This window comes from Euprymna scolopes, chromosome 2, assembly GCF_053919585.1.
Source record: "Euprymna scolopes isolate OS-2025 chromosome 2, ASM5391958v1, whole genome shotgun sequence".
NCBI lineage: Eukaryota > Metazoa > Mollusca > Cephalopoda > Sepiida > Sepiolidae > Euprymna > Euprymna scolopes.
Window position 1 is genome coordinate 25,370,680 of NC_136483.1, and position 27,763 is coordinate 25,398,442.

At 33.2% G+C, this 27,763-nt stretch overlaps 1 protein-coding gene across 1 annotated transcript in view; it reads left to right on the top strand.

The window, feature by feature from the left end:
* Nucleotides 1-27,763, top strand: part of LOC145303383 (peptidase inhibitor R3HDML-like) — a 77,218-nt gene that overhangs the window by 45,078 nt on the left and 4,377 nt on the right. The window contains exons 9-10 of the mRNA XM_080144703.1: nt 5,108-5,119; nt 25,076-25,087. Of these exons, the coding sequence (XP_080000829.1) occupies nt 5,108-5,119; nt 25,076-25,087 (24 nt within the window). The remainder of the gene's footprint in view (nt 1-5,107; nt 5,120-25,075; nt 25,088-27,763) is intronic.

Sequence of the window (27,763 nt, forward strand, 5' to 3'; positions counted from 1 at the left end):
AGAAAAAAGGGAATTAAACATTTTCCAAAGAAATTATAACATCTTAAGAATAAAAAATCCCCCCCCTTTTCGCTTGGAAAGGACGAAGATCAATACGTTCACCTTTTGTATAGGTCTTTGTGAGTGGTGTTTGGAAACGGCCTGATTAGCCAACAAGATCGGATCTGGACGACCAAAGATTTTTATTATCGAATTTTATATTTACAAATTTATTTTATTGCTTGTCTAATAAAAAAAACAAAACTAAAACACACAGAGACACGCGATATGATTTGTGAATCTTTGGTAGGATGATCCCCGGTGTGCTAAAGGTATTGTGGTGCATAAGAACTTTAGCTAGGATCGGTGTATATTGAATGGGGACAGCTCCCGGTATTTAGAGAAATTAAGTAATTAGGATCAAAAATAATATTTATTAAAGGAGAATGCTTGACGTAGTGAGGAGAAGTTGAAATGAATACATATTGCTATTTAGATGCGATTCCAGGAATGGAGTGAATTGTCCATTATAGTAGAAATAACTATACAATACAATAGAACAATGGAAATTAAGGAATGTTTTTGTGTTGACAGAACACGTGTTGGAAGCAGATGCATTATCCACGTGCAAACCGGGTACATATGGTCGCATTCTGACGTCACAAAGAAATATAGTTCATTATATACTGTTAAGTTAGAGTTGAGATGGAGGAGTTGAGAAGAGAGTCAAAGAAGAGAAGCCAGTTCGAGTTAAGGTAGCCTAAGCACCTTTCGAAAGCGAGGCAGAAAAGGAGACAAGACAATGTAGTCATTCTGCCAGGCATCGAATTGCTATCATCCCCATCTCCAGCTGGAAATACATGTCTTCATATTATTATGCAAGCCTTTGCATTCGTTTATCATCAACCGCAAAGTAATGTGTTTTGCCTTCAAAGTCGTTTATAATGAAATTTGTATGTAAACTCTTTCTAAAGTGTTGATTGTATCCCCCTCATCAATAATGTATCTCTCCTCTGTGTTTTAAAAGAACTGTCAATTACAAATCTCTCTTCACACTTCTATCATAAGTGTGAACTCCCCCGTCGCAGTGTACCTCTGTTATAAATGAGTTCTCGTCCCTGTTGTATGTCACGTCCCCGTCATGTACACCGCCACACAACAGGCCCAGCATAAACTAGAAAAGGTACAGTAACGAGGATGACTATAAACACCCCTCCCCAATTTTTGAGTGACCTTGTGCCTAAATTTGGTTTTTATTTTCTTGTTTTTTAACTTGTCATTGAAAAATAAAAACATTTATAACTCAAAAACAAACATATTGATATCGTAAATTCGGTGGTTGGTCAAAGTTAATGGATTCATGCACTTATATATATATATATATATATATATATATATATATATATTATATTGTAAGCCAAAAACAATGCGGAGGAAGACCGGAAAAGATGAAGTAAAAAAGAAAAACAAACAGATGTGTCTAACCTTTATTTGACTATCATTCTTCACTTCAATGTATAATTATTTATTACCAAGTTGCTGGTATGTCCGGTGTATGTAAATTCCGTTTATGCAAGTCACTTTCTGTCATTACTTTCACCAAGTAATCAATTTCCCTAATGTTTCTCAATCGTGAGGGATTTCTTCTCAACTAACAGAGAACAAGAAATTGAAGTGTTGCATCTGAAGAACAGATTCGGCATTTTTTCCTTTTGTCAGTTTATAATAAGACTGTTCCATACATCTACATTGTACAAAGCTTTTCCCAGGTCACTTTCCATGTCGGAGTAAAACTATTTTCTATAACTCCGATATTTCTCTCGAAAGAAGAAGGAAAATCCATCCCTGAAATCATGTTTACCTCCCATTGTGCGTCATCGACTTTTGATATTGTGAATTTCGTCTTACCATAGTAAAAGCTTGGCTTCTGTGTCAAATATATAAGTAAAATAAAATATTTCTGCAGGACTGCCAGGCTCTCTCCGCCATCTTGAATCCACTTTTGTCTTCTATTTTGAAAAGAGAGGTACCTTTCTCTCGAAATTAATCAAAGTTCCACACCACCCACGGACTTTACATACACCGGACATACCAGCAACTTGGTTATAAATAATTATACATTGAAGCGAAGAATGATAGTCAAATAAAGGTTAGACACATCTGTTTGTTTTTCTTTTTTACTTCATCTTTTCCGGTCTTCCTCCGCATTGTTTTTGGCTTAAATATATATATATATATATATATATATATTTCTTTACCAACAATGCTTCAACCAAACTACTACCTCTCTCTCTCTCTCTCTCTCTCTCTATATATATATATATATATATATATATATATATACATATATTGGTTTTACGACATTTTTTTTCCTTTTGTCAGTTTATAATAAGACTGTCCCATACATCTACATTGTACAAAGCTTTTCTCAGGTCACTTTCCATGTCGTAGTAAAACTCTTTTCTATAACTCCGATATTTCTCTCGAAAGAAGAAGGAAAATCCATCCCTGAAATCATGTTTACCTCCCATTGTGCGTCATCGACTTTTGATATTGTAAATTTCGTCTTGCCATAGTAAAAGCTTGGCTTTTGGGTCAATATCAAAGTGTAGTATCTGTTCTTCGGATGCAACACTTCAATTTCTTATTCTCTGTTAGTTGAGGAGAAATCCCTCACGACTGAGACAAATTAGGGAAATTGATTACGTGGTGAAAGTAATGACAGAAAGTGACTTACATAAACAGGTGCGAGTCTATTTATCCTGTCGGGTGACGGAATTTACAGAAAAGATTTTCCTTTGTAGAAGGCTCAGTAATATATACATGACATTAATTTGCATAGGAGGACAAAAACTAATATAAAAAGGACGAGTTGGAAGCATAGGGTGGTTTTCAGGGTTTTTTCGACAGCTGAAAGAGAGAACGGACAATAGAAACTACAGTTGAAGTTAGTCGTGAGAAAATATGAGTTCGAACAAATATGTTTTTTCTTCATTTAATTTATTTCTCTTATTTTTTTAATTCATAACCACAATAATTTGGCATTTGATTGGTGCTATAAATAATCGGCATGTTTAGAACCTTTGTATCAGTTAGAAAATATGAATAAAAGTTTTCATTAAAAAATAATGCAGCTCCATAATTAGGATGTATACAATAAATTAAATACAGACAATTGATGACTTTGTTTTTTCTTTTGCTTCTCAAAATTCAGCTAGGAAGAAAGATAAGTAAACAATTCCAATAAAAATTTAAAAAATCAAGTTTCTAATAATTTAAAAAAAATAATCCACCGTTTTATCGATGAAAAAAGATGAGGATCAATCCACCTTTTATTTTATTAGTTCTTTCCAGTCGTGTTTGAAAACATGTTCATTAGTACTGGTCGAATCCGGATGACGAAAATATTTTATCATTAAAACGCCCATTTATTTTCTTGGATAGGAGTTCCAAAGTTGATAAATCTACATAATATCCTCTCCATTTTTTTTATTTTGTTCAAATTAGAGTACAACAATTTAATTCATCTACCGCGTAGGAAACCTTTCTTGGATCGTTCTTTTTTTGTTATTAAATTTCATTTCAGACTAGCAAAAAAAGGTTGCGTTTGGACATTTTGATTTTAATATGCAACTTCCATCCCTGCATCCAATGCAACGCCGAGTAATTGTTTTTGTAAATATCGCATTCACATTTGGTTTCAACTGTTTCATTGTCACAAATAGGAGGTTTTGTTTTTGCATATAGATCTACCACTCAGTAAATGATAGTCGACCAAAAGTATAATGCATCGTGTATGTGTATGTGTATGTGTATGTGGAGGTAATAAAAGTTTTCAGATATTTTCTTCGAGTGAAGGATGAACTCAGTTGATGAGAAATACTCGTGTTTTGCTAAATAAAAGTGCTGATACAAATCTTATAGATTGTAAACAATAAAAACAACATTCAAAACTGCGTAGAAATTATTTCAAAATAGTGTTTGCTTTCTCTATTTTACATATAAATGGGGGATTTTATTATTTAGAAATCCATTCTTAATATGAGATAGGAAAAATGCCCCAATTATTTTGTACTTTTACATAACAATTTAATAAACAAAAGACACGGTAAAAATTGAATTTAACTTGAAAATCCTATCTAAAAAATCACAGTTCGTAGATTGTGGTAGTACTTAACAGAGTGAAGCTTTTAAATGAATGAAGCTTTTCCGCTTTGAAATGGAAGTTGTGTTGACTTCAGTAAATAATTAAAAATAAATTAAATTCAAAATAAAGAAACTTAAAAATAAATAAAATTAAATAAATCATTCTGTTACTATGTATTGCAAATAAACATACGGCTAATTAACAAAAAAGATTTTCTTCAATATAAAATGTTAATATAGTTACTTCTGTAATATAGATATCCTTTGAATAGATAATATATATATATATATATATATATATATATATATATATATATAAGGATGATGGAATGTATAAAGTCGTTTTTTAGGAATAAAATTAATGATTGAAACGGTCTACATTGTATCAAATTTATAAAAAGCATACAGACAGGAATGCGCCTTTATTATAATAATTAATCGTAGGCAAAATCGATCCTGCATGCCAGAATATAGGTATCCTCTACAACCCTGTTTTGCTCTTTTATAAAAGAGTTACTGTCTACGAATGTAACCATGTTTATATTCATGGATGAATTCGCATAACTGTTATTTTATTGATCTTTGTGATGTTTCGCAATAGCTTGATTAGCAAAATGCATTTTATACATGTAGGAATTACATTTTTGTCTTAAGACATCTATATATGAATTAATTTCGGAGGTTGGTCAAACTTTATACATTCATACAAAAATATTGCTAATCTTTTCTTTTTGCTTTTACTTGATAAAGTTATAATAAGGCTTTCCCATGCATCTACCTCGTACGACGCTTTTACTGGGTCTCTTTTTGGCATTAAATTTTATTCAAGATTATAAGCGTAATTACCATTTTTTGCATAATACGAATAACCAATCCTCATAACTTCTGTTTCATTGGTCTTTCACTTTAGAAAGGGGAGATAATCCATCTCTCTAACTGTTTATCTTTCTATTAAATTCTTTTTTCTTTTTCCAAATTACAGCCAAGAAAAGAGGTAAGTAAACATTTTCAATACAAATTCTAATAGGAAAACATTTTAATCTCCTTATGTTATGTTTAACACGGCTTGGTTTTCAAAATACACGTAAAATCCGTACGACAAATTTTTTTTTAAAACGAGACCTATTTATATGCTAAGTTCGCAGGTTGGTTAAAGTTTATAGATCTATACACAAATATTACTTATCTTGGGTGGGTGGGGGCGGTTATGATATATTTTTCGTTTATAACTCTTGTTTAAGTAACAATACTATTCTCCAATCCATTTACCTCGTAAAACCTTGATTTTGCTATTAGATTTTATACCATATTTTAAGCGTAGGAATCAACAGTTTTTGCATGGCAAAATATACTCATCTTGTAGGACCCTGATTTTTGTTCTTTTATAAAACAGTGATAATCTATTTCTGTAACCATCTTCATCTCTTTACTATACTATTCATTAAGATACAGAGAAAAAGTAACCTTTTCTCTGTTGCTTAAGATGGTAAAAGCAATTTTAACTTAGTGCGAACAATGAGCTTTTCTTTTTCGCTGTTCATTTTATATGTTGTAGAGCCTGACAGCAGGCCAACTGTTCAGTCAATTAATAACAGTAATAACTACAGCAGGGATCGCACAACTCTGTTATAACATGGAATAAACATGTCCTTGTTTAGAATTACCTATTCGGTAAGTTTGACCGTCTCATTCAGTGCATTTACACGGTTTCTTTAATTTGATTAATGCTGGATGAATGTGATGTTTTCTTAGTAATCGACCTATTTAAACTTTGGTTTCGTCTAAGAAGTTGTCATTAAATACTCTCATATAACTCCATAGTTATGATGTAGAAAATGAATTTTGTTTCTGAATTTTTTAGATGAGGATCAACTATTTGTATTATTTGGTTTCTTCAGACTACTGTTCTTATCTTGAGTGTCATTTCCATAACACTTTGGTCGATGGAATTCGAATTCAAACAATTTTAAAATTGATAAATGCGCTTCTTTGTTTTTTTCTTCTCCCCAAAATGCAGGCAAGCAGAAACGTGAGTAAACATTTTCAATAAAAAATAAAATATCTTAAAACTATAACAACCTTATTGTGTCCCTGGCAATAAAACGAAGACGAATTCGCTCATCCATTATTTTATGACAATGAAAACATCTATATAATTTAAAAGAAAATTTTATCATGAAAGGTTGGATAATACTTTTAATAATAATTAAAATATTATTTAAAAAAGCCCATTAGGATAAATGTATCCCGATTTTTCATTCTCTTGAACGTCGTTATTCTTCATTATTTTTCTATGTCTGGTTCTTGATGTGTAGGTTCTCGTATGTTTGTTGGTCGCCTTTTCTGTATAGTTAGACGAACTAATCTATGCGTGCATTAAAGACAACACAGACTTACTGACTTTTAAAAGGTTTAATTCAGAAATAGATAGATAGATAGATAGATGGATAGATAGATAGATAGATAGAGAGAGAGAGAGAGAGAGAGAGAGAGCGAAAAAGTTTTCTCATTGAAGAATAGGCTGCCTAGCTAAAATTATGTTCTATAGTCAGAGGTGTATATAGGTTTATTTAATGAATGTGTATAACTTTCTATTTTAGTATCTCTTTTCTGTGCTGTATGTGTACATATCGAGTATATATATATATATATATATATATATATATATATATATATATATATATATATATTCGTGAATCTATGATCGTCTAGTAATGATCATTGCGTTTATCTACAGTTCATTGTGGGTGAATATAAGTATTTATGTATGTGAGAGTTTTTAGTGTTTGTGATCGTCTAGCTCCTCTTTGTCCTCAAGTCAATGCGTGAATAGCATGTGTGTAACAAGGAATATAACGAACACAAAGGGGGAAAACAGTTCTATGGGGTTTTACATCTGGCCAATAGGAGAAATATACCTTAACCATCTTTGGGTTTAGTTTTACGGATCCGCAATGACAATTCCTTCCAAGGAAACAGCCAGAAGTCTCGGGTTGTATTTTCAGCAACTTTTATTTGCAGAATGTTTCTATACTTAGAAAAGTGCCACGCTTATCGTAAGTTTCAAACGTTTTGACTATCGCGCACTGCATACGTTTGCTGGTGTACAGAGGCCATAGCTCCGCCCATCGTGTCGCCAACTGACCTGCTCATCTGTTTAGTTCGATTGTGCTTCACTTCATCGGAGATTCTAAGCTGACTAAACTCTTCGTGTAAAAAACTATATTCCTTCTAATGAGGTCATCAACGTACATTACCAACAGAATCAAATCAGCTGATTCATTTTTGTCAGGTATTTTGTTTATTAGGCTTATATTCGTGTTTGTTCTAACATTTCAACGTTAAAATTCCCAATAGATTTCTAACGTAAATATTGTATCTTAAAACTACTTTATTCGCCTCGACACAGTTTTTCTAACATTCTAATTTAAATACATCAATAGCAATCATAATAATAATCTTCAGGTTACTCGGTGCTTTCCGGAACTAACAATATAACACTTAATTCCTTCCGTCTCGTCCGTATCGCTTTCCGAATGAGACTGACCATAAAAACGTTTTTTTTTTTTTGTTTTTTTTTTTATCAAACACATGGCATCATCTCTCATATAGTTCAACAATTGCCTCCTGAGTTTTGGATAGTGAGTTAGTCTTGAGTCTCCTGTTCCATCACGTAACCTGCGTGTGTGTACATTTCAGTTTGCCGCCAGATTATACTGACATGTACTAATGTGACTCTAGCTAAAATTCTCACAGACTTAATTAATCGCTGGTGTAGGGAGCCAACATGGATCAAATATACATCATACGAAGCCTTTCTTTGGTCGATGTTTTGCATTAGAGTTTATTCCAGTGTTTAATTGTTGTATTCATACGTGTGCATGCAAGGCTATAGCCCACATCTATGACTTGTTTTACCTTTTAGAAGAGAATGGTAGAATGTCCCTATAAGCGTGGTTTACTTTCCACTTCACTTTGTGCGCCCTTTTCCCTTGCCTCTTAATATTTTTGCAAGTTGTATTTCTTCATTTAATATGTTCACATACTTGACAGAACCGGAATTGTCTCGAGAGTTCTTAACCGGAAAAACCACACAGTTGGATTGCACAACTTCATGATAAGATGGAATAATTTCGTTCTTGTTTAAAATTAATGATCTGGTAAATTTTAATGTGTTCTCCAGTGCATGTACACCTTTTCAGCAATTTGATTAATGATTAACGTAATGCAGTTCTCTAGATACTTGACATGTTTAGAACTTTTGTTTTCTTTAGAAACCACTAGAGACTCACAGCTCCATATTTATTATAATTAAATATATGTTGCTTTAAATACAAAAATTAAAGAGTTGATAAAATGTAGTTATTCTCTTTTTTTTCTCTTTCCAAAATACAGGCAAGAAGAAAAGTGAGTAAATATTTTTAATAAAGATTATATCTTAAAATTGTATCCTCATTTTGTCGTTGGGTAACGACGAGCTTACAGTTCACTTGACATTTTATTGATTTTAGTGAGTTATTTTGTCCTGGTTTAATAAGTAAAATACAGGGAAAATTCGCACGACAAAATATTAAATCATTTAAAAGGAAACCTATTTATGTGCTAAGTTCGGAGGATGGTCAAAGTTTATACATGCATACAAAAAAATATTACTTTTATTTTGATGGTTTATTTATGTGTTATGACCCCTTTTTTAAGTAACTGTACGATTGATTAATAATCGATATAATGGACAAAAATCAGAGGCCTGCAGTATTAATGCTGGAGTCCCTCAAGGGTCAATCCTGGGCCCAACTCTCTTCCTGATCTACATCAATGGTCTCCCTAAACACATACTTAAATCATTCGTTGACATCTATGCTGATGACACGACCATCTACAGCAACACTACAAAGGCTGTAAATGGCAGAGCTCTCTCTGATTCTCTCTCCTCTGATCTCGAACAAGTGGTTCAGTGGGGGAAGACGTGGCTGGGTACCTTTAATGCATCTAAAACAAAAGTCCTATCTTTACATCATCAACGCTCTGATCCCCATCTGGCACCAATTGAAATGGATGGCTCTCGTCTAGGAGAAGCCACATGTTTTGACAAACTTCTGGGATTCACCTTCACTCCTGATCTGAAATGGAACACGTACATCAAGTCTGTTGCCAAGGTCGCTGGAAAGATGGTGGGATCCTTCTACCGCTCCAGAAGATACCTCACTACTGATGCAATTTTCTATCTATATAAAAGCCAAGTACGTCCAAGGATGGAATACTACTGCCATATCTGGGCAGGAGCTGCTAAAAACAGCCTATCTTGCCTTGACCGAGTACAAAATAGAATTCGTGGCTTAGTTGGGGATGCCCTTTTCTCTTCCCTGCAACCTCTCTCCCAACAGAAGAGACATTGCAAGCCTATCTTTGTTTTATCGTTATTTCCATGGCGTGCTAGCCTGGACTCCAATCTCTGGTTCCCCCTCGCCAATCTTTTACAAAAAATGCCCGTCTAGCTGAATCCACTGTCAAAAACTTTCCCCACTTTGTATCTATGCCTAAATCAAAACGTAGATTCCATGAACAAAGCTTCTTTCTTAGAACTGCACACCTGTGGAACTCTGTTCCGTCTGCCTGCTTCCCTCCTGACTACAACTTGGATGTCTTCAAGTCCAGCGTAAACAAATTCCTGATGAACCGCACCCTTAATTAGACACTTTAAATAACCACACTAACGTACTGTACTTACAATAACCCTTATCCCTGAGTGGCTTCCGGGCGTTGATAAGTGGTGGCCACCTCGTAAAAAAAAAAAATAATAATCTACCTTATACAAAGTTCCCTGGATTTAGCATGGAATGATATTCTGTATGAACCTGTTTTTTATATTTTATAAACGTATCTATCTTTGAAACCATGTTTATCGTTTTACTACACGGCGCATACTCTTTTTTTACCTGTCTCTAGATATTGTGAAAGTTGTGTTAACATAATGAGAACAATGACTTACCGTTCTGCTGAACCAATAAAATTGCCTAGTTAGTGCTTTAATAATAATAACCACACCGGCAGCATGTACACTCCCGGGGTAATATGGAATAAGTTAACTTGTGATTAAAATAATCTATCTGTTAAGTTAAAAACTCTTTTAACAGTCTCGGCAATTTGATTGATGCTAGTTCAATGTGATATCTTAAATAATCCTCACATTTAAGCCTTTTTACGCTTTCAAAGTAGTAAAAACAACCTCTCATTATACAATAAAACATACAGTTCCATATTTATGACTTTGAGAATATGAATTGTCTTTATTTAAAAGAAGAAAACGACCTTACAAATTGTATATTCTTTAGAACGCCTTATACAAAAGCGCGACAATAAATTCTATAGACATCACAAGCGTTGTATATACCAGATAAGACGGTATAACTGTTTTTTTTACATAGGTAGCACAACTTATCAAGGCCAAGAGGCCACTCGAGGATAAGAGTTAAAGAGTGTACAGTATAAATTGGACAATATAATAATCGTTAGTAATAGAAATTCGGTAAATCTGTTAACAAGTGGAAGGGCTCATCAATAACTTGTTTACGTTAGACTTGAAGACAACCATATTGTAGTCAGAAGGAAAGCGGGAAAACGAAAGACAATTCCACAGGCGTGCAGTTCTAAGAAAGAAGCTTTGTTCATGGCATCTACGTCTAGGTTTAGGCAAAGAGAGGGGGGATTATTCATAGTGTTTTCAGCTAGACGATGGTTTCTCGTGAAAGTTTGGCGAGGGGGGCCATAGACTGAAGCCCAGTCGAACACTTTCCATGAAAATAACGATACAGCAGAGAAAACTCGCAACATCTCTTCTGTGAGATAGAGGTTGCAGGGAAGAGAAAAGGACATCTCCTACGAGGCTACGAAATCTATTTTGAACTCTATCAAGGCAGGACAAGTCCTTTCTAGCAGCTCCTGCCCAGATGTGGCAACAGTATTCCATCCTTAGACGTACCTGGCTCTTATATAGAAAGAGAATTGCATAAACAGTGAGATATCTACTGGAGCTATAGAAGGATCCCACCATTTTTCCAGCGGCCTTGGCAACAGATTTGATGTATGTGTTCCATTTAAAATCAGGAGTAAAGGTCAAGCCCAGAAGCTTGTCAAAACTTGAGGCCTCCTCAAGATGCGAACCATTCATATCAATTGTTGCCAGATGGGGATCAGAACGTTGATGATGTAAAGATAGAAGCTTGGTCTTAGATGCATTAAAAGTAACCAGCCACTCCTTTCCCCATTGTACCACTTGTTCAAGATCAGAGGAGAGAGAATCGGAGAGAACTTGGTCTTTGGTAGTGTCATCAGCATAAATGTCTACAAATGATGTAAGGGTGTGATTTGGAAGATCGTTCATGTAGATCAGGAAAAGAGTTGGGCCAAGGATGGATCGCTGAGGGAATCCAGCATTAATACTAAGATCTTCTGATTTTTGCCCATCAACTACTACTCTTATGAACCTGTCAGAAAGAAATGATTTAATAATTGAGAAGACATTTTCAGCTATACCCTAGCTAGAGATCTTGTGAAGTAAACCTTTATACCAAAAGGTCTTAGATATGTCAAGAGCAATTGCCCTAGAAAGGTTGTCTCCGTCGAGAGATTCGCTAATCCTATGAGATATAACTGTAAGCACATCTGCTGTAGATCTAGCAGAACGGAAACCATATTGTGTGTTACTAAGAAGGTTATTTTTGCTTAGATGGTTGATTACTTCTGTATTTAACACAGATTCCAGCAACTTACTCATGGCGCACAGGCGAAATTGGCCTGTACTAAGAGGGGGATGAGCGATCACCTGAATTCTTAAATACAGGGCATACTGATGAGATTTTCCAGGGTGATAGGAAGCAATTATCCTTAAGACAACGTTTAAACATTTGTGTAAATATGGACGCTAGTTCTGGTTGATTTTTTTGGAGTACTATATTTGGAATACCGTCAGGGCCGGTTGCTTTACTGGAATCAAGGTTTTTGATTAGCTTGACAACATTACGTACAGATATATGTATATCACATAGCGTGTTTTCTGATACAAGAGAAAATATTGGGGGTTGGCGGCCTTGGGCGCAAAGGGTAGAATTAGCTGCAAACTTCTTGGCAAAGAGTTTGGCTTTGTCTGATGCTGACGAGATTACCTCAGGTCCATTGATGATAGTTGGGATAGAGCACACGCTTCCGTTCAGGATTCTGTTTGTTATCTGCCAAAACTGGTGGGAACCAAGCCGCTGCTTAGCTACTTTGGACTTAAACTCACTTGCGTTCTTTATTACTTTCTTAGAATGGTTGCTGGCAGTCCTGAAAGCGGTTTTAGTTTCAATACATCTATTACGTTGGAAGCAGTGGAAAAAGTGATTTCTGTGCGCAATGGCAGCAGCACATTCTGGAGAGAACCATGGCTGGCTGTTAGGTTTTTGCTGGAATTTTTTCGAGGGTATGAAACGGTCTATACCTACAATTAACCATTCCTCCTTGTCTGATACTATAGAGGACACATCCTTTTTAAACATGGAACGCAGAGGTAGATCTGATGTAAATGTATGGAAGCTATCCCAGTCAGCCATAGTGTATCGATATACTGTATTATTGAGAGGTACGTTTGGGGACTTATTACATTTCATTTTAATCTTAATTGATGCAACAGAGTGGTCGGAAGATCCAAGTGGAGAGAGAACAGAAACTGAACATGTTCAGGGCAAGTTGTGAGACAAAGGTCTAGTAGACTCGCATACTGGCCGTCATTGTCGGGCACATGTGTTTACCTCACAACTACACTTTGTCTTGTCAAATTAGATTATTCTTTTGATATTATAAAATACTTTTTAACATAGTGAGAATAAGGAGGTTCTCTTTATCAATGTGAATTTTACATGTTGACATCCACATTTTCTATGTAGTTTGTAACCAAAATAACCACATTTGCAGACTATATAACTCTCTGATAAAATGAAATAAATCCATTCTTGTTAATTAATACATGTCAAATAAGTTTATATGTTTTCTCGAGTGCATTTACGCTGTATCAGTAACTTAATTAATGCTAGACGGAATGTAATGCCCTAGATAAGCGATAAAGACACTCGCTAACAAATTTATCAATAAAAGCTTTCATTAAAAAAATATGCAGTTCCATATTTTTGTCGTATTCATTCATATTCAAACAATTGATAAAATGTTTATGTTTTCTGTTTTTTTCCGAAATTTCAGACAAAAAGAAACGTACGTAAGAATTTTGAATTGAAATTCCAATATTCTAAATATACATATCTGTTCATCTGTTGATTATTGTGAGTTGTGTTTGGCAATGACTTGATTAGCATACAGGTCAGATTCGCACGGCAAAATATTTTTATCATTAAAAAGCTAACCTATTTGCATGCTAAGTTCTAAAATTGGTCAACGTACATGAAGTCGTACAAAATATTACTTATCTGTTTTTCGTGTTTAGGATACTTTTTCCTGTAGAACTTATTTTTTGAGTAATAATAATTCGTTTGACCCATAAATCACTCTCGTAGGAAATCTTGTTACGGTCCTTTTTTTTACATTTTCACCCCAAACAAAGCACACTATCACTTTGTTGTAGGGTTTACTATCAGGGACATAGGCATCAGGGGTACTGTGTAGGGAGTTGGACAGCAAGCTGTCGGTTCACGTTACACTTCTCAGTACAGTTGGGAAAGCAGAGACCCGGAAGGGAATTCCAAAGTCTGGCTGTCCTGAGAAAAAAACTACTGGAGTAGAAATCTCTCTTACATCTAAGGATCTCTACTGTGTATGGGTGGGATTTAGTTGCTTGTCGGGTTTGTCGGGAGTATTTACGTCGAGGGGGTACAAGTGCTTGCAGTTCGTCAGAGCATTCATCGTTAAAGTACTTGTAGAACAAGCAGAGGAATGCAACGTTTCGTCGATGGGACAGCGGCTGAAGTCAGGACCTATCAGATTGGTGACTCTCTTTTGAACCTTATTTAGGAGCAAGAGACAATTGGCAGATGCACCAGCTCAAATATGACAACAATACTCCTGATTTGTAATTCAATATCATTGCATATTATAAGCGTACAAACCAACGGCTTCTGCTTGTCAGAGTCGAACTATCCTCTACGACCTTGGTCTATCATTTTCAGAAGAAAATGCATCTTTTTCTGTTACTCTATAAGTCATCGTGTCGTTCAATATCACGTTTTTTAATACTAGAAAAGTCGTGTGAACATAGTGAGAACTATATGCTTTCTTCTCACGCTGTTCACGTCATATGTTGACATATTTGGCACGACGGCTTGATTAGCAAAATAAAGATCGGATCTGGACAACGATAACAGTTATATCATTAAATAGAAATCTATTTATTTCATCAAAAAGATTTTCATAAATAGTATATAATTTTTTCTTTCGGTTTATGCTTTTTATGTGTCCTTCTGTTGGAGTAATAATACAACTGTCCCATTAATCTAGCAGATACTAAGACTTTTTCTGGTCGATATACTTATAATTTTATTTCAGTTCTTAAAGTCTAAGAAGCAACAGCTTTTGCATGTCAGCGTATAGATGTCTAAAAGAAATAAGTGTCATTATTAACATTATTTCTCATTATAATTTGGACCAGTAATGTTTAAGGGAGCAACAGCCTGTTTCTGTTACTATGTTTATCTAATTACTACACTGTACCTTTTTTTACTTTGTCTCTTGAGGTTGTGATTAAATGGTATAAATCAGTTTTTGTTTAAAATTTCCCATATTTTAAGCTTTAAGGTCTTCTGTTGTGTATTTCCAGTCGGAAATTTTATTAAAAATAGGCATAATGCTGTACCGTATATTATCGATATGTCTGAAACCTTTCTTCCATTATAAACATGTCAACAAAAACTCTCATCTATCAAGATACAGCTCGATAGTTATGATGTATAAAATATATTTGTTCTTTATTCAACTAAAACAATTTTCATTCTCAAAATTCAGGACAGGGTAAAAATGATTAACATTTTCAATAAAAATTATAATATTTCTAAAAAAAGTAACTCATTTTTGTCACAGACCAAGGGCAATGATTACATGTTATTCTAATGGTTTTTGTGATTGGTTTTTGACACCAGTTTTATTAGTACACACAGATCTCACCCAGATGACAAAAATAGATTTATGAATAAAAAGAAGCTTATTTACATGCCAAGTTCGAAGATTGGCAAATTTCATGAATCCATACAAAAATATTACTGCTTTGTTTTGAGGTTTCATGATATTTTTACAAAATAAGCTCTAGTTTAAGAAATGATAGTACTTTCTCATATATACACCTTGTATACAGCATTTATTGATCGTTATTTAGTATTTAATTTTATTCAAGATTTAAACGTGCCCATCAACGTATTTTCTATGGCTTGATCATTTTTTAGAATAAAATGACTGTTTTTGTGATGTGATATTTTCTTTTATGTCTTTCTTTTAAAGTTATTATACGACTGTCCTATACCTCGTACGAAGTCTTTACTAGATTTCATTTTGCTATTAAATTTTATTTCAGATTTTAAGTATGGCAACCAAAGACTTTTGCATCTAGGGCATAGTTTTTCTTCACGCCATTCGTTTTTCTTTTTAGAAGCGAATAGAAGTATGTCTCTGTAAGCATGTTTATCTCTCCACTAAATTGTGTCTCATCTTTTCCTTACTGTCTCTTTATATTGTGTAACTTGTATCAATATATTTAGAACGAAACTTTTCTTTGGTCGATGTTTTTTTTACATGGTGGTCACCACTTATCAAGGCCCGGAGGCCACTCGAGGATAAGGGTTATTGCGTGTACAGCAATCAATGGGATAGTATCATAGAAATCGTTAGTATTGGAGATTTGATAAAGTGTCTTACTTAAAGAGGCGGTTCATCAGGAATTTGTTTATGTTATACTTGAAGACATCCAAATTGTAGTTAGTTGGGAAACAGGCAAACGGAAGAGAGTTCCACAGGTGTGCAGTTCTAAGAAAGAAGCTTTGTTAATGGAATCTACGTTTTGATTTAGGCACAGATAAAAAATGGGGGAAATTATTGACAGCGGTTTCAGCTAGGCGGGTGTTTATCGTGAGAGATTGGCGGAGGGGGCAAAGATTGGAGCTCAGACGAGCACTTGCCATGGAAATAACGATGAAACAAAAACAGGTTCGCAACGTCTCTTCTGTGGGAGAGAGGTTGCAGGAAAGAAAAAAGGGCATCCCCAACTAAGCCACGAAGTCTATTTTGTACTCTGTCAAGGCAGGATAGACTGTTTTTAGCAGCTCCTGCCCAGATGTGGCAGAACTCCATCCTTGGACGTATTTGGCTTTTATACAGATAGAGAATTGTATCAGCGGTGAGATATCTTCTAGAGTGGTAGAAGGATCCCACCATTTTCTCAATTTTTGTATTAGATTTTAGTCCAATGTTTAAGCGTTGCCCCCATACATGTTTGCATGCAAGGCTATTGTTCACCTCTATGACTTGTTTAACCTTTTAGAAGGAAATGATAGAATGTCTATGTAAGCATGCTTATCTTTCAACTACATCATATGTAATCTTTTCTCTTGTGTCTCAATATTCTGTAAGTCGTGTTAACATAGCTTCTCATTTCTTGATATTTAGATGTGTACAACCTTTGCTTTCAGATCTTTAATTATGATAATTTAACAGATGTTGTTTTTAATACACAAAATAAATAAAGTTGATAAAATGTAGTAATTCTCTTTTTTCTCTTCCAAATATGCAGGCAAGAAGAAAAGTGAGTAAACATTTTCAATAAAAATTATATCTAAACATTTATGATATTTTATTTCGCTCATCTGATATTTTATTGATTTTAGTGAATAATAAAAATTATATCTTAAAACTTTCTTATCCTTAATGTGTCGTTAGGAAATGACGAGATAAAATCAGTTCATCTGATAATTTATTGATTTAGTAAATTGTATTGCTATGGCTTGATTGATACAGGTAAAATCCGCACGACAAAAACAATAATAATAATTAAAAGGAAACCAATTTATTTGCTAAGTTCGGAGGTTGATCGAAGTTCATACATTCATACAAAAATTACTTTTATTTTGACGGCTTTAGTTCAGTTCATAACCCTTTGTTTAGTAACGGTACGATTGATTAATACATCTACCTTATACAAAGTTCCCTGGATTTAGTATGATATTTATCCTGGGTTATAAGGATAGGTACTAACGGCTTTTGCGTACGTTGGTCCAGCCCTCCTGTTCGATCCTGGCCTTTATCCTTTATAAACGTGCGATATTCCATCTTTGGAACCATGTTTATCTCCCATCAGTACATACTCATTTTCTACTTGTCTCTAGATATTATGAAAGCTGTATTAACATACTGAGAACAATAACTTACCATTCTGCTAACACTAATACAATGGCTTAGTAAGTGTTTTAACAACAATAACTCACAGGCGGCGTCTACACTCCCGTGTTAATATAGAAATAATCTGCTTTTGAATAAAATTAACTATCACTTAGATTAAAATATCCTTTAACTATCTCGACAATTTATTGATACTAGATTGTATATGAATAAAAAATAAGCCACATGTTTAAACAATTTTACGTTTTCAAAACAAATTCTTTATAAAATGAAACATACAATTCCACATTTATGACTTAGAGAATATGTGTTGTCTTTACTCAAGAAAAAGAACTAACAAATTGTATATCATTTCGCACGCGTTTTACAAAAATGCGACCTGAAATTCTACAGACGTTACAACCGTTATATACCAGATAAGACTATAAGAGTTTATCCTTTTACTACGTTCTGCCTAGTCGTTTTCTATCATTCCATTGAACACAGTGAGAACAACGAAGTTCTCCTTATCAATGTGCACTTTACATGTTGACATCGAAATTGTCTACATAGGTTGTCACTAGAATAACAACGCCGGAAGACTGTACAACCTTCTGATAGAATGGAATAAATTCATGTTTATTAATACATGTAAAATAAGTTTATATGTCTTCTCGAATGCATTTACGATGTTTCCATTACTTTATTGATACTAGACGTAATGTAATGCCTTAGATGAGCGATAAGTTTAGGATCTTTTCTCACTAAGAAATTTATCAACAAAAGCTTTTATTGTAAAATATACGATTTCATAGTCTTTATGTTGTCTTTATTCAACTTATTTAAGGCATCTTGTATAATTCGACTCTCACGATTTAAAAAGATGTAATTCCATAATTATAATCTATACTATATAGTAAACCCTGGGATACGGCATTAAAAGTTGGTACCAAAATACAGTACAGTATATGATACGCACATATATAATTAAATAACATTATATATTAAACCGTAAGGCGGGGAAAATACTGTAACCATGGCCGAAAAAAAAACATCATTTTCAAAATCGTTACCTTAAAAACTGCATCCTAGGACCACCGTATAAGATATCAAATGAATATAAAAGAACATAGTTTATACATTGTTTACATTTAAATAAATATATGCAAATGTAAACAATTTAAAAATGTGTTTGCGATGTTCTTATTCTTCTCAAAATTCAGGTAAGACGAAAATTAAGCAAACAGTTGTGATAAAAACTAAGTGCTCATACTTCTATGCTACCTGGATAAAATAATAACGTAATTATTTAGAAAGACGTTCTTAACATGAGCATTGGAGAATGCTTTGTAACTATTCTGCACTTTCACTTTACAACTTAATAAAAAAAACTATTGTAAAAATTTAATTATACTCGAAAATGTAATACGTAATCCCAAAATTATAATATCATGAACAAAAAATTACCCCTTAATGTCATTGGGAAAGGACAGAGGTTAATCCGCTCAACTGTTATTCTATTAGTCTATGAGAATGGTATTGGTACCGGATTGATTAGAAGAATACAGATAGAATCAGAATGACTATAGTATATTTGATGATTAAAAAGAAGCCTATTTATGTGCTAAGTTCAATGGGTGGTCAATCGGTTGTGTAGCAGGGTACATATTGGGATGTGCATATCGTGTGTATATCTTTCAGCGCGTTTATATCGGAGACATGATGACGACATTTATATACTGTTTACATCGCGACAACAACTGTGACGATTCTTTGGGACTTCATATTATTATTACGGAGCTGAGACATTTATGCAACAGTTTTTATTAACACGGATAGACGAGCGGATGGGTCACATAATACTTTGCGGGAGTTATACAAAGTTCTTTCAAGATGGTAGACAAAACACAATGACGACAGTTTACAAATATAGATGATTCTTTATTCATACCAGCTGGTAAATGATGATGATGGTTTTCGATTGCATTGCTGTTTCCCCCACCCCTTTCGCCTCCGAGAGGGTGTCAGCTCTCAGTCCACCTCTAACTCTGACTGACTCTCTGTCTCTAAATTCGAATCCTGTCTTAATACATTGCCAATCTCTTTTTTTATGATGTCAGAGGTATACTTCGCCACGTGAAATTTATTCCCGTGGATTTTACCTATGTATGTTCAAACACACTTTTGGCAAACAAAAAGTTCCCAATTTGATTTGTTTCATTTATAACATATTTATTTGAAAATCTAACCTATTTGCTAATCATTTTTTTCTAAACTAGTATTGTCCATTCTTTTAACTGACATTTTTAATATCTAGAATGAACAATGGACTGCATTCCTAGGATTTCAATATGTATGCTTTTTTTTACTTTTCTTACTGGGTTCGATTCTAACCTTTTCCAAATGTATTTTTCAATTTATCTAGTTTGCTCTTTTACTTACTAAGGTATGTCCCTTTTTACAGTACAAATGTTAATACATTCGTACGAAAAATATTATAATTCTACTTTTTCATAATCCTGAGTCGCTTTATGGTATTAAATGTAATTCCAGTTTTTAGTGTGGCAAATAACTGCTTTGGCACGCCATAATAAAGCTCTTCTATAACACTTGTGTTTCTCTTTATTAGAGAAGTGACACTATGTAGCTGTAACAAGGTTTCTACTAAACAAAGCCTAGCTTTTTTGTCGTTATCTCTTGATATTGTGGAAGTCGTGTTAACAATCACCTTATCTATACCGCGTTTCATTTCACATGTTCATTGCCTGACTCTACCCTAATTGTTTATTTCGTTATTTACTACAATAACCGTTTTTTTCCGATTGTACAACTCTATAAGAAAATGGAATAAATCCGTTTGTGTTTAAAGATTATATCTGGTAAGCTTAAAGTATTCCCCAGTGCATTTTCTGTTTCACTAGTTGTCTAAGTAAAGTCCTAGTTAATCATTATGTTTTGAACTTACCTTCAATAGTTCGTTTAACAATGAAAAGCTGCATAGATAGTATAGTATGTATTAAATGTATTAAATGTCTTTATTCAAATTCAAACAATTTTAAAGTTGATAAATGTATTTGTACTTTTCTCTTTTTTCACAAAAATGCAGACAAGCGGAAACGTGAGTAAACATTTTCAATAAAAAATAAAATATCTTAAAACTATAAGAACCTTATTGTATCCCTTGCAATAAAACGTAGATGGATCCGATCATCCATTATTTTTATTGGTGTTTGAGTCGTTTTTTCAACAGCTTGATTAATAAGATAAAAGTCGCATCAAGACAATGGAAACATTTATATAATTTAAAGGAAACTTATTTGTGATGAAATAATAATTTCAATAATAATAAAAAAATTTTTAAGCATTTTTATGTCGTTGGAAAAGACCAGAAATAATCGGTTAACTTGTTATTCTATTGATTTTTGCGAGTTGTGTTTTGTGAGTTGCGTTTAGCAATATATTAATTGCAAAATATATAAACCAGAGTCGGATTACAAACATTTTTATCATTAAAAAAACATATATATGCCAAGACCAGGATTACAGTTTGCAAATCCATACAAAAATATTTATTTTTTGTTTTACAGTACACCTGTTCATTTCGTCTACGACAATTTACCTTAAACAATGATTCGCATATACTGTTATTTGTAAACGCGCAGATTGTACATGTCGGTTCAAAAACATATTAGCACGGGTGCCAATGTTTCATTCTTTTTAACGTCCTTATTTTTCTATTTGTGGTTCTTGATCTTCGTATGTTTGTTGGCCGCCTTTTCTGTATAGTTAAACTAATTAAACAACGCGTGCATGAAACACATTAAAGAATTGATGAATTTTAAAAAGTTTTATTCAAGAAGAGAGAGAGAAAGAGAGAGAGCGAGAGAGCGAGAGCGAAAGAGAGTTTTCTCATTGAAGGAGAGGCTGTCTGGCAAGAATTATGTTCTATAGTCGGAGGTGTATATAAACAAGGTATATTTAATGAATGTGTATGACTATCTATTTAAGTATCTATTTTCTTTGCTGTATGTGTAGTTGGCGAGTGTATATATATATATATATATATATATATATATATATATATATGTGTGTGTGTGTGTGTGTGTGTGTGTGTTCGTGACTCTATGATCGTCTAGTAATTTTCATTGCATTTATCTACAGTTCATTGTGTGTTTATATCTGTATTCATGTATGCGAGATTCTTTGTGTTTGTGATTGTCTAGCTTCACTATTGTTGTCGAGTTAATGCGTGAATAACATGTGTTTAACAGGACATATAACGAACACGAGCAATAGAAAGGAAAGAAACATAGTTCTGTGGAGTTATACATCTGACCAATAGGAGAAATATACCTTGACCATCCTTGGGTCTAGTTTGATGACCCGCAAGCTGCAATGAAAATTCATCACAAGGAAACGACCAGAAGTCTCTGGTTGTATTTTCAGCAATTTCTATTTGCACAATGTTTCTCCATTTGGAAAGTTGCATGTTTATCATAATTGATCAGAATTCTGACTAGATCGTGCGCTGAACAGCTTTGCTGGTGTACAGAGGCCATAGCCCTCGTCCCCGTTTCGCCAGCTGACCTCCTCCTCTGTTTAGTTCGATTGTGCTTCACTTCATTTCTGATTCTAAACTGACTAAACTCTACGTGTATATAAAAAACTATCTTCCTACTAATTACGTCAAATCACACAATAAAAGAATCAAATCAGTTGACCCATTTTTGTCAGCTATTTTGTTTATCTACCTGTTTGTTCGAACATTTCTTACGTTAACTTCCCCGATACATTTCTAACGTAAATATTTTATTATAAAAATAAGTCAACACCGTTTTTGTAACATTCTATTTTCAAACATCAATAAAAATCATAATAATCGTTCATGTTACTCGGCGCTTTCCCGGAACCAACAATATAACTATTAATTCCTTCGTAACTTATTTTTAACTTGTGAATTGAGAGATGTATAGAATTTCGAGGTAAAATTAATTGCGATTATCTCTATGTTGTCGGACGCGTTTCCTCTGTATCGCTTTCCAGATAAGACTGACTATCCAAAGCTTTGTTTTTCCGATCAGACGCTTGACATCGTCTCTCATATTGCTCGATAATTGCATTTATAGTGAATTTTGTATCGCGAGTTCGTCTTTGATCCCCGCTTCAATCACATGATCTGCGTGTGTGTACATTTCAATTTGGCACCAAGTTTTTTGTGTCGCTCATCTGTTGATTTTAGTGAGTCGTGTTTGGCAATCATTTGATTAGTAAAATACATGTATATCCGCACGGCAAAATGTGTGTATCATTAAAAAGCTAACCTATGTATATGCTAAGTTCGAAAGTTGATAAAGTTTATAAAGTTGTACAAAATATTACTAATATGTTGTTGGTGTTTACGATATTTTTTCCTGTATGACTTCTTTTTTAACTAATAATTCGTCTAAGAAATGAATCTACATCATAGGAAACCTGCTTACGGAACTGTTTTGGTATTTAATATTCTTCTAGATTAAAAGCGTAAAAACCAACGACTTCTGTTTGGCAGAGTCTAGCTCTCTTCTTAGACTTTGGTCTGTCATTTTTAGAATAAAGGTGTCTTCCTCTGTAACCCTGTATATCTCACTAAATACCTGTGCCTTCCCTATTTTCTATCACTTTCTTAATATTAGAGAAGTCGTGTTTACATCGTGAAAACTATATGCTTTCTTTTCACGCTGGTCACTTCATATGCTAACATGTTTCGTACGGCGGTTTGATTACAAAAAATATAGATAGATTCAGGACGATCAAAACATTTACATCATTAAAAAGAAATCTATTTATTTCATCAAAAACGTTTTTACAAAATATTGTTTTGTTTTTTTTCTTCTGTTTCGGTTTTACGATTTTTAAATATTTTCCTCTTATTAAAATAATAATACAACTGTCCCAGGCTTCTCCTACACACTAAGACTGTTTCGAGTCGATTTTATTATAATTTTATTTTAGTTTTTTTTAAGCGAAAGAAGCAACGGCTTTTGCGTGTCAGCATATAGATGTCTGGAAACAATGAAAGTGTCATTAACAACATTATTTCTCATCATAATTTGGACCAGTGATGTTAGAGAGAGCAACAGCCTGTTTTTGTAACTATGTTTACCTGACTACTACACTGCCTATCCTTTCCTCTGTCTTTTGACTCTTTCATAAAACAGAATTAACTAGTCATTTTTTAAAATTTCCCATGTGTTAAGGTTTAAGGTATTCTGCTTGATATTTCCAGCCGGTAATTTGATTGGAAATAGGCGTAATGCTGTGTTGTATATGATCGACATGTTTGAAACCTTTATTCCATTAGAAACTTGTAAATAAAATCTTTCATCTATCAAGATACAGCTTTATAATTATGCTGTATGAAATATATTTGTTATTCCTTCAATTAAATAATTTTCATTCAGTTCAGGGTAAAAGTTATAAACATTATTAATGAAAAATTATAATATCTCTGAAAAGATTAACTCATTTTTGTCAAATACAAAGGAAGATGATGATTCTTCTTCTTACATGTGGATTTTGTTATTGTTTTTTTTCTACAAAGTTTTGATTGGTACATACAGATCTAACTCAGGCGGCAAAAATAGATGTACGATTAAAAAGAAACCTATTCACGCACTAAGTTTAGAGATTGGCAAATTTTATGAATCTATAAAAAAATATTACTGATTTGATTTGGGGTTTGATGATATTTTTTTATTTTCCATTTTAGGAATGACACTACTGTCCGGTACATCAACCTCGTATACATCATTTATTGCTCGTTATTTAGTATTAAATTTGATTGCAGATTTTAAGCATACGTATCAACGTCTTTTGTATGTCTTTTGCATGTCTTTTGTATGTCTTTTGTATGTCTTTTGTATGCTCTACGACCTTTACCTTTTCTTTTGCTCTTTTAAAACTATGATACAACTATCCCATAGTTCTACCTCGTACAAAGCCTTATTGGATTTCATTTTGTTATTAAATTTTATTTCAGATTTAAGCATGGCAACTAAAGACTTTTGCATCTAGGGTATAGCTTTTCTTTAGAGCATTCGTTTTTCTTTTTAGAAGCGAATAGAAGTCTCTGTAAGTATGTTTATCTCTCCACTTAATTGTGTCTGATCTTTTCCTTGCTGTCTCTTTATATTGGTAAAGTTGTATCAATATATTTAATATATATAAAAGTTTCTTTTTCTCGCTGTTCATTTCACATGTTGTTATACCTGGTCCCATCTCAATTGCCTATTTACTTCTTTACCAAAATAACCACACCAGCAGACTGTAAAACTCTGTGATAACATGGAATAAACCCATCCTTATTCCAAATTATCTATAATGTAAATTTAAGGTTTTCTTCAATGCATGTACTTTATCTCGGTAATTTAATTGATATTAGATGCAATATAATGTTCTAGATTATTGACGTGTTCAGAATCGTTGTTTCGCTTAAAGGTTTCTTAAATGAGTTTTATTTAAGAAGCTACAGTTCCATAATTAGGATTTATGAAATATATGTTGATGTTATTCAAATTAAAACGATCTTCGAAATTGATAAGATATCTTTGTGTTTTTTCTTCTCCTCCAGGCAATAAGAAAGGTGAGTAAGCATTTTCAATAAGAATTAAAATATATTAAAACAAATTAATGCCGCCTATGTAAAGAATCTCAGCGTATGTTTTTCTTTTCTTCTTTGGCCTTCCTCGATCCCACCATTAACAGATCCGCTGGAAAATGTGATAGTTTCTTCAACTACAACATTTTATTTGCCTTTATATTTTAAACCACATGTCATGATGATCATTACACATCTTTTCAAATCACATAATCCGTATCTAGATTAGCACATTACGTTCTCTTGTTGTTTTCTGGAAAGTGGCGAGTAGACTAATCGTGGGAGATTTTCGTGTAAAAGTATTTCGGTAACAAAATTTATCACTGCAGCACTGTGTTCAACCTCGGTAGCCATGTTTTTTTTTCTCCAGAATATGGCCTCTACAGGCGACATTTTTCCCCCAGCTATTGTCTTTGCTCTATAACGATATCGTGCCACTATTTAATTCCTCCTGCTCCTGCACGCTGCTCTGTTATTGCTTCTTATCTTCTATTTGTAGCATCATCTGAGAAATCTTTGAGCGAAATATAGCGTCATTGTCCATCATTATCCAAATAATCCAAGACAGACGACATTTTAATACTGGTCTCCGAAATTATTTTTATATATGCTAAATAGTAGTGTAGAGATATATGTGTTAATGTGTCTGTTCTGATCTCCAAGCTCACTTTTTTTAATGTTTGTTTTATTTTTTTTATGTTTGTTTTTTTAATGTTTTTAATGGTGTTAATAAGATAAAAAGAACGGATATTCTGTAGATTAATCTACTAACCCAATTGATGAGATAGGTTAGCTTGGAAGACAGTTTTTGAAAGTAGCAAATCAGATGCTAATCTCTAAAGCAAATCCGACGAATTTACTTCCTAACATTTGTCCACGAAATGAAACAATATTCTTAAATAGAAGTGAAAATATGACATTACTAGCAAGCTGTCTGCCTTTACCCTGTTGTAAAATATGGTTAAATATATTATTTACATTCATTTCGTATTTATTATTATTATATAGCTTAATAGCGAATAGCTTAGCGGTTCACTCAAACTTTTATTTAATCTTGCAAAATCTAGCCGTATTAATAGAACGTTTCTTATATTATTTTCTGATGCTTCAAATAGTTTAACTTCTGTAGAAACGATATTTTTTTCTCTTCTTTATTTACTTGGCCAATCTCATTCTTCACGTGTCTATTTCTAATATCGAAGCGTAAATTCCTCGAATCATTAGGCTGTTGAACAATCCTCGATCTCTCACTGTGGATTGATATCTGGCGTTAATAGAGTAGATTGCTGCGTCAGTATTCAGCTAGTTTCTGGAATTGTAGATTGGCCCACCAATTTTCAAGGGTTCTTAGCAATACATATGCTTCAAGATTTTCCTTTCAGGTCTAAATTTTTTTTATCAAATAGATAGTCATTTATTCTGCCTGAGGTGGTAAACTTTAGAAGTTGCTATTTTCCATAATTCAGCTCGTACTTTATGGTTGAAGAGAAAAAATAAAATTATCTTGATCATGACTGCTGCTCACATTTCTCCAAGAGATAGATATGTCATCTGCATAGATGTAAACAAATGAGCATAGAATATGATTTCGAAGATTATTGATGCACACCGGAAAAAGTGTCCAGCCGAGAATAGACATCGGACTATACCAGCGTTGGTTCGATGTGTTTCAGATTTCTGCGGATCAACAACTACTTACGAGTTGTTAATGTTCTTTATAAGTGGCAGAATTGTTGCCCACTTTATCAGTAAAAATAAACACGTAACTCAAAAACAAGTAAACAATATTACTTTGTTAAACAATATAAAATTGATTGTTTTTGCCTTATCTTTTTTCCGTTTTATAGTTTTGTTGCACAGGTGCATACACTAAAAAGGTGTACAAGAAGTATGTTCCTCTTTCTTAGTGTACACAAAGAAAATGGATGGAAAAATGTGTCCATAATCCGACGATTTATGTTAAAAGTGAAACAAACATTTGTTTACTTTTCAGAATTAAAAGTCCATGTGTTCAAAGTATGAAAGTAATGTAAAAATAACATAGTTATTAAAAGTATTTGTTCTTTTAAAATTTATAAAGGTCTTATAATAAAACTTATCAAAAACTCGAACTATACAACAGTTAATACAATATCTATTTATATAAAGTTATTTATGTGTATAAGTTCATATATTTGTATGTAAAGGACTAGCATCAAAATTAATTAACAATCACTATAGGTCTTGGTATGCATAACGAGTAGTGATGGAATGCGAACTATATTTGATTTGATACAGTTTTATGAATAGGCAGAAAAGGAGCGAATTCCCTTCAAGAATATCTTAGCTACTCCTAATATTTGTAAAATATTAATAGTAGAAATCAATCAATAAATATTTATCAAAGTACAAATTCGTTGGTGCATTTTTAGGTATTAAGGGATATTTAAGGGATATAGTATGAGTACGGTCTCCCATCTGAAAGGTCACATATTTCAGATTTGCATTGAATTTGAGTTTTAGATATTAAACACCAATAAAGAAAGTTCTTATGAATTTCTAATTTGTTATTAGTCATCTCAAAGTATTTTGGGCGAAAGATTTAGTATCATCATATCTTGATTAAAATTTTTAAAAGTAGAAATAAAATTAGTTGAAAAGTATTATAGTCGAGTAATCAAT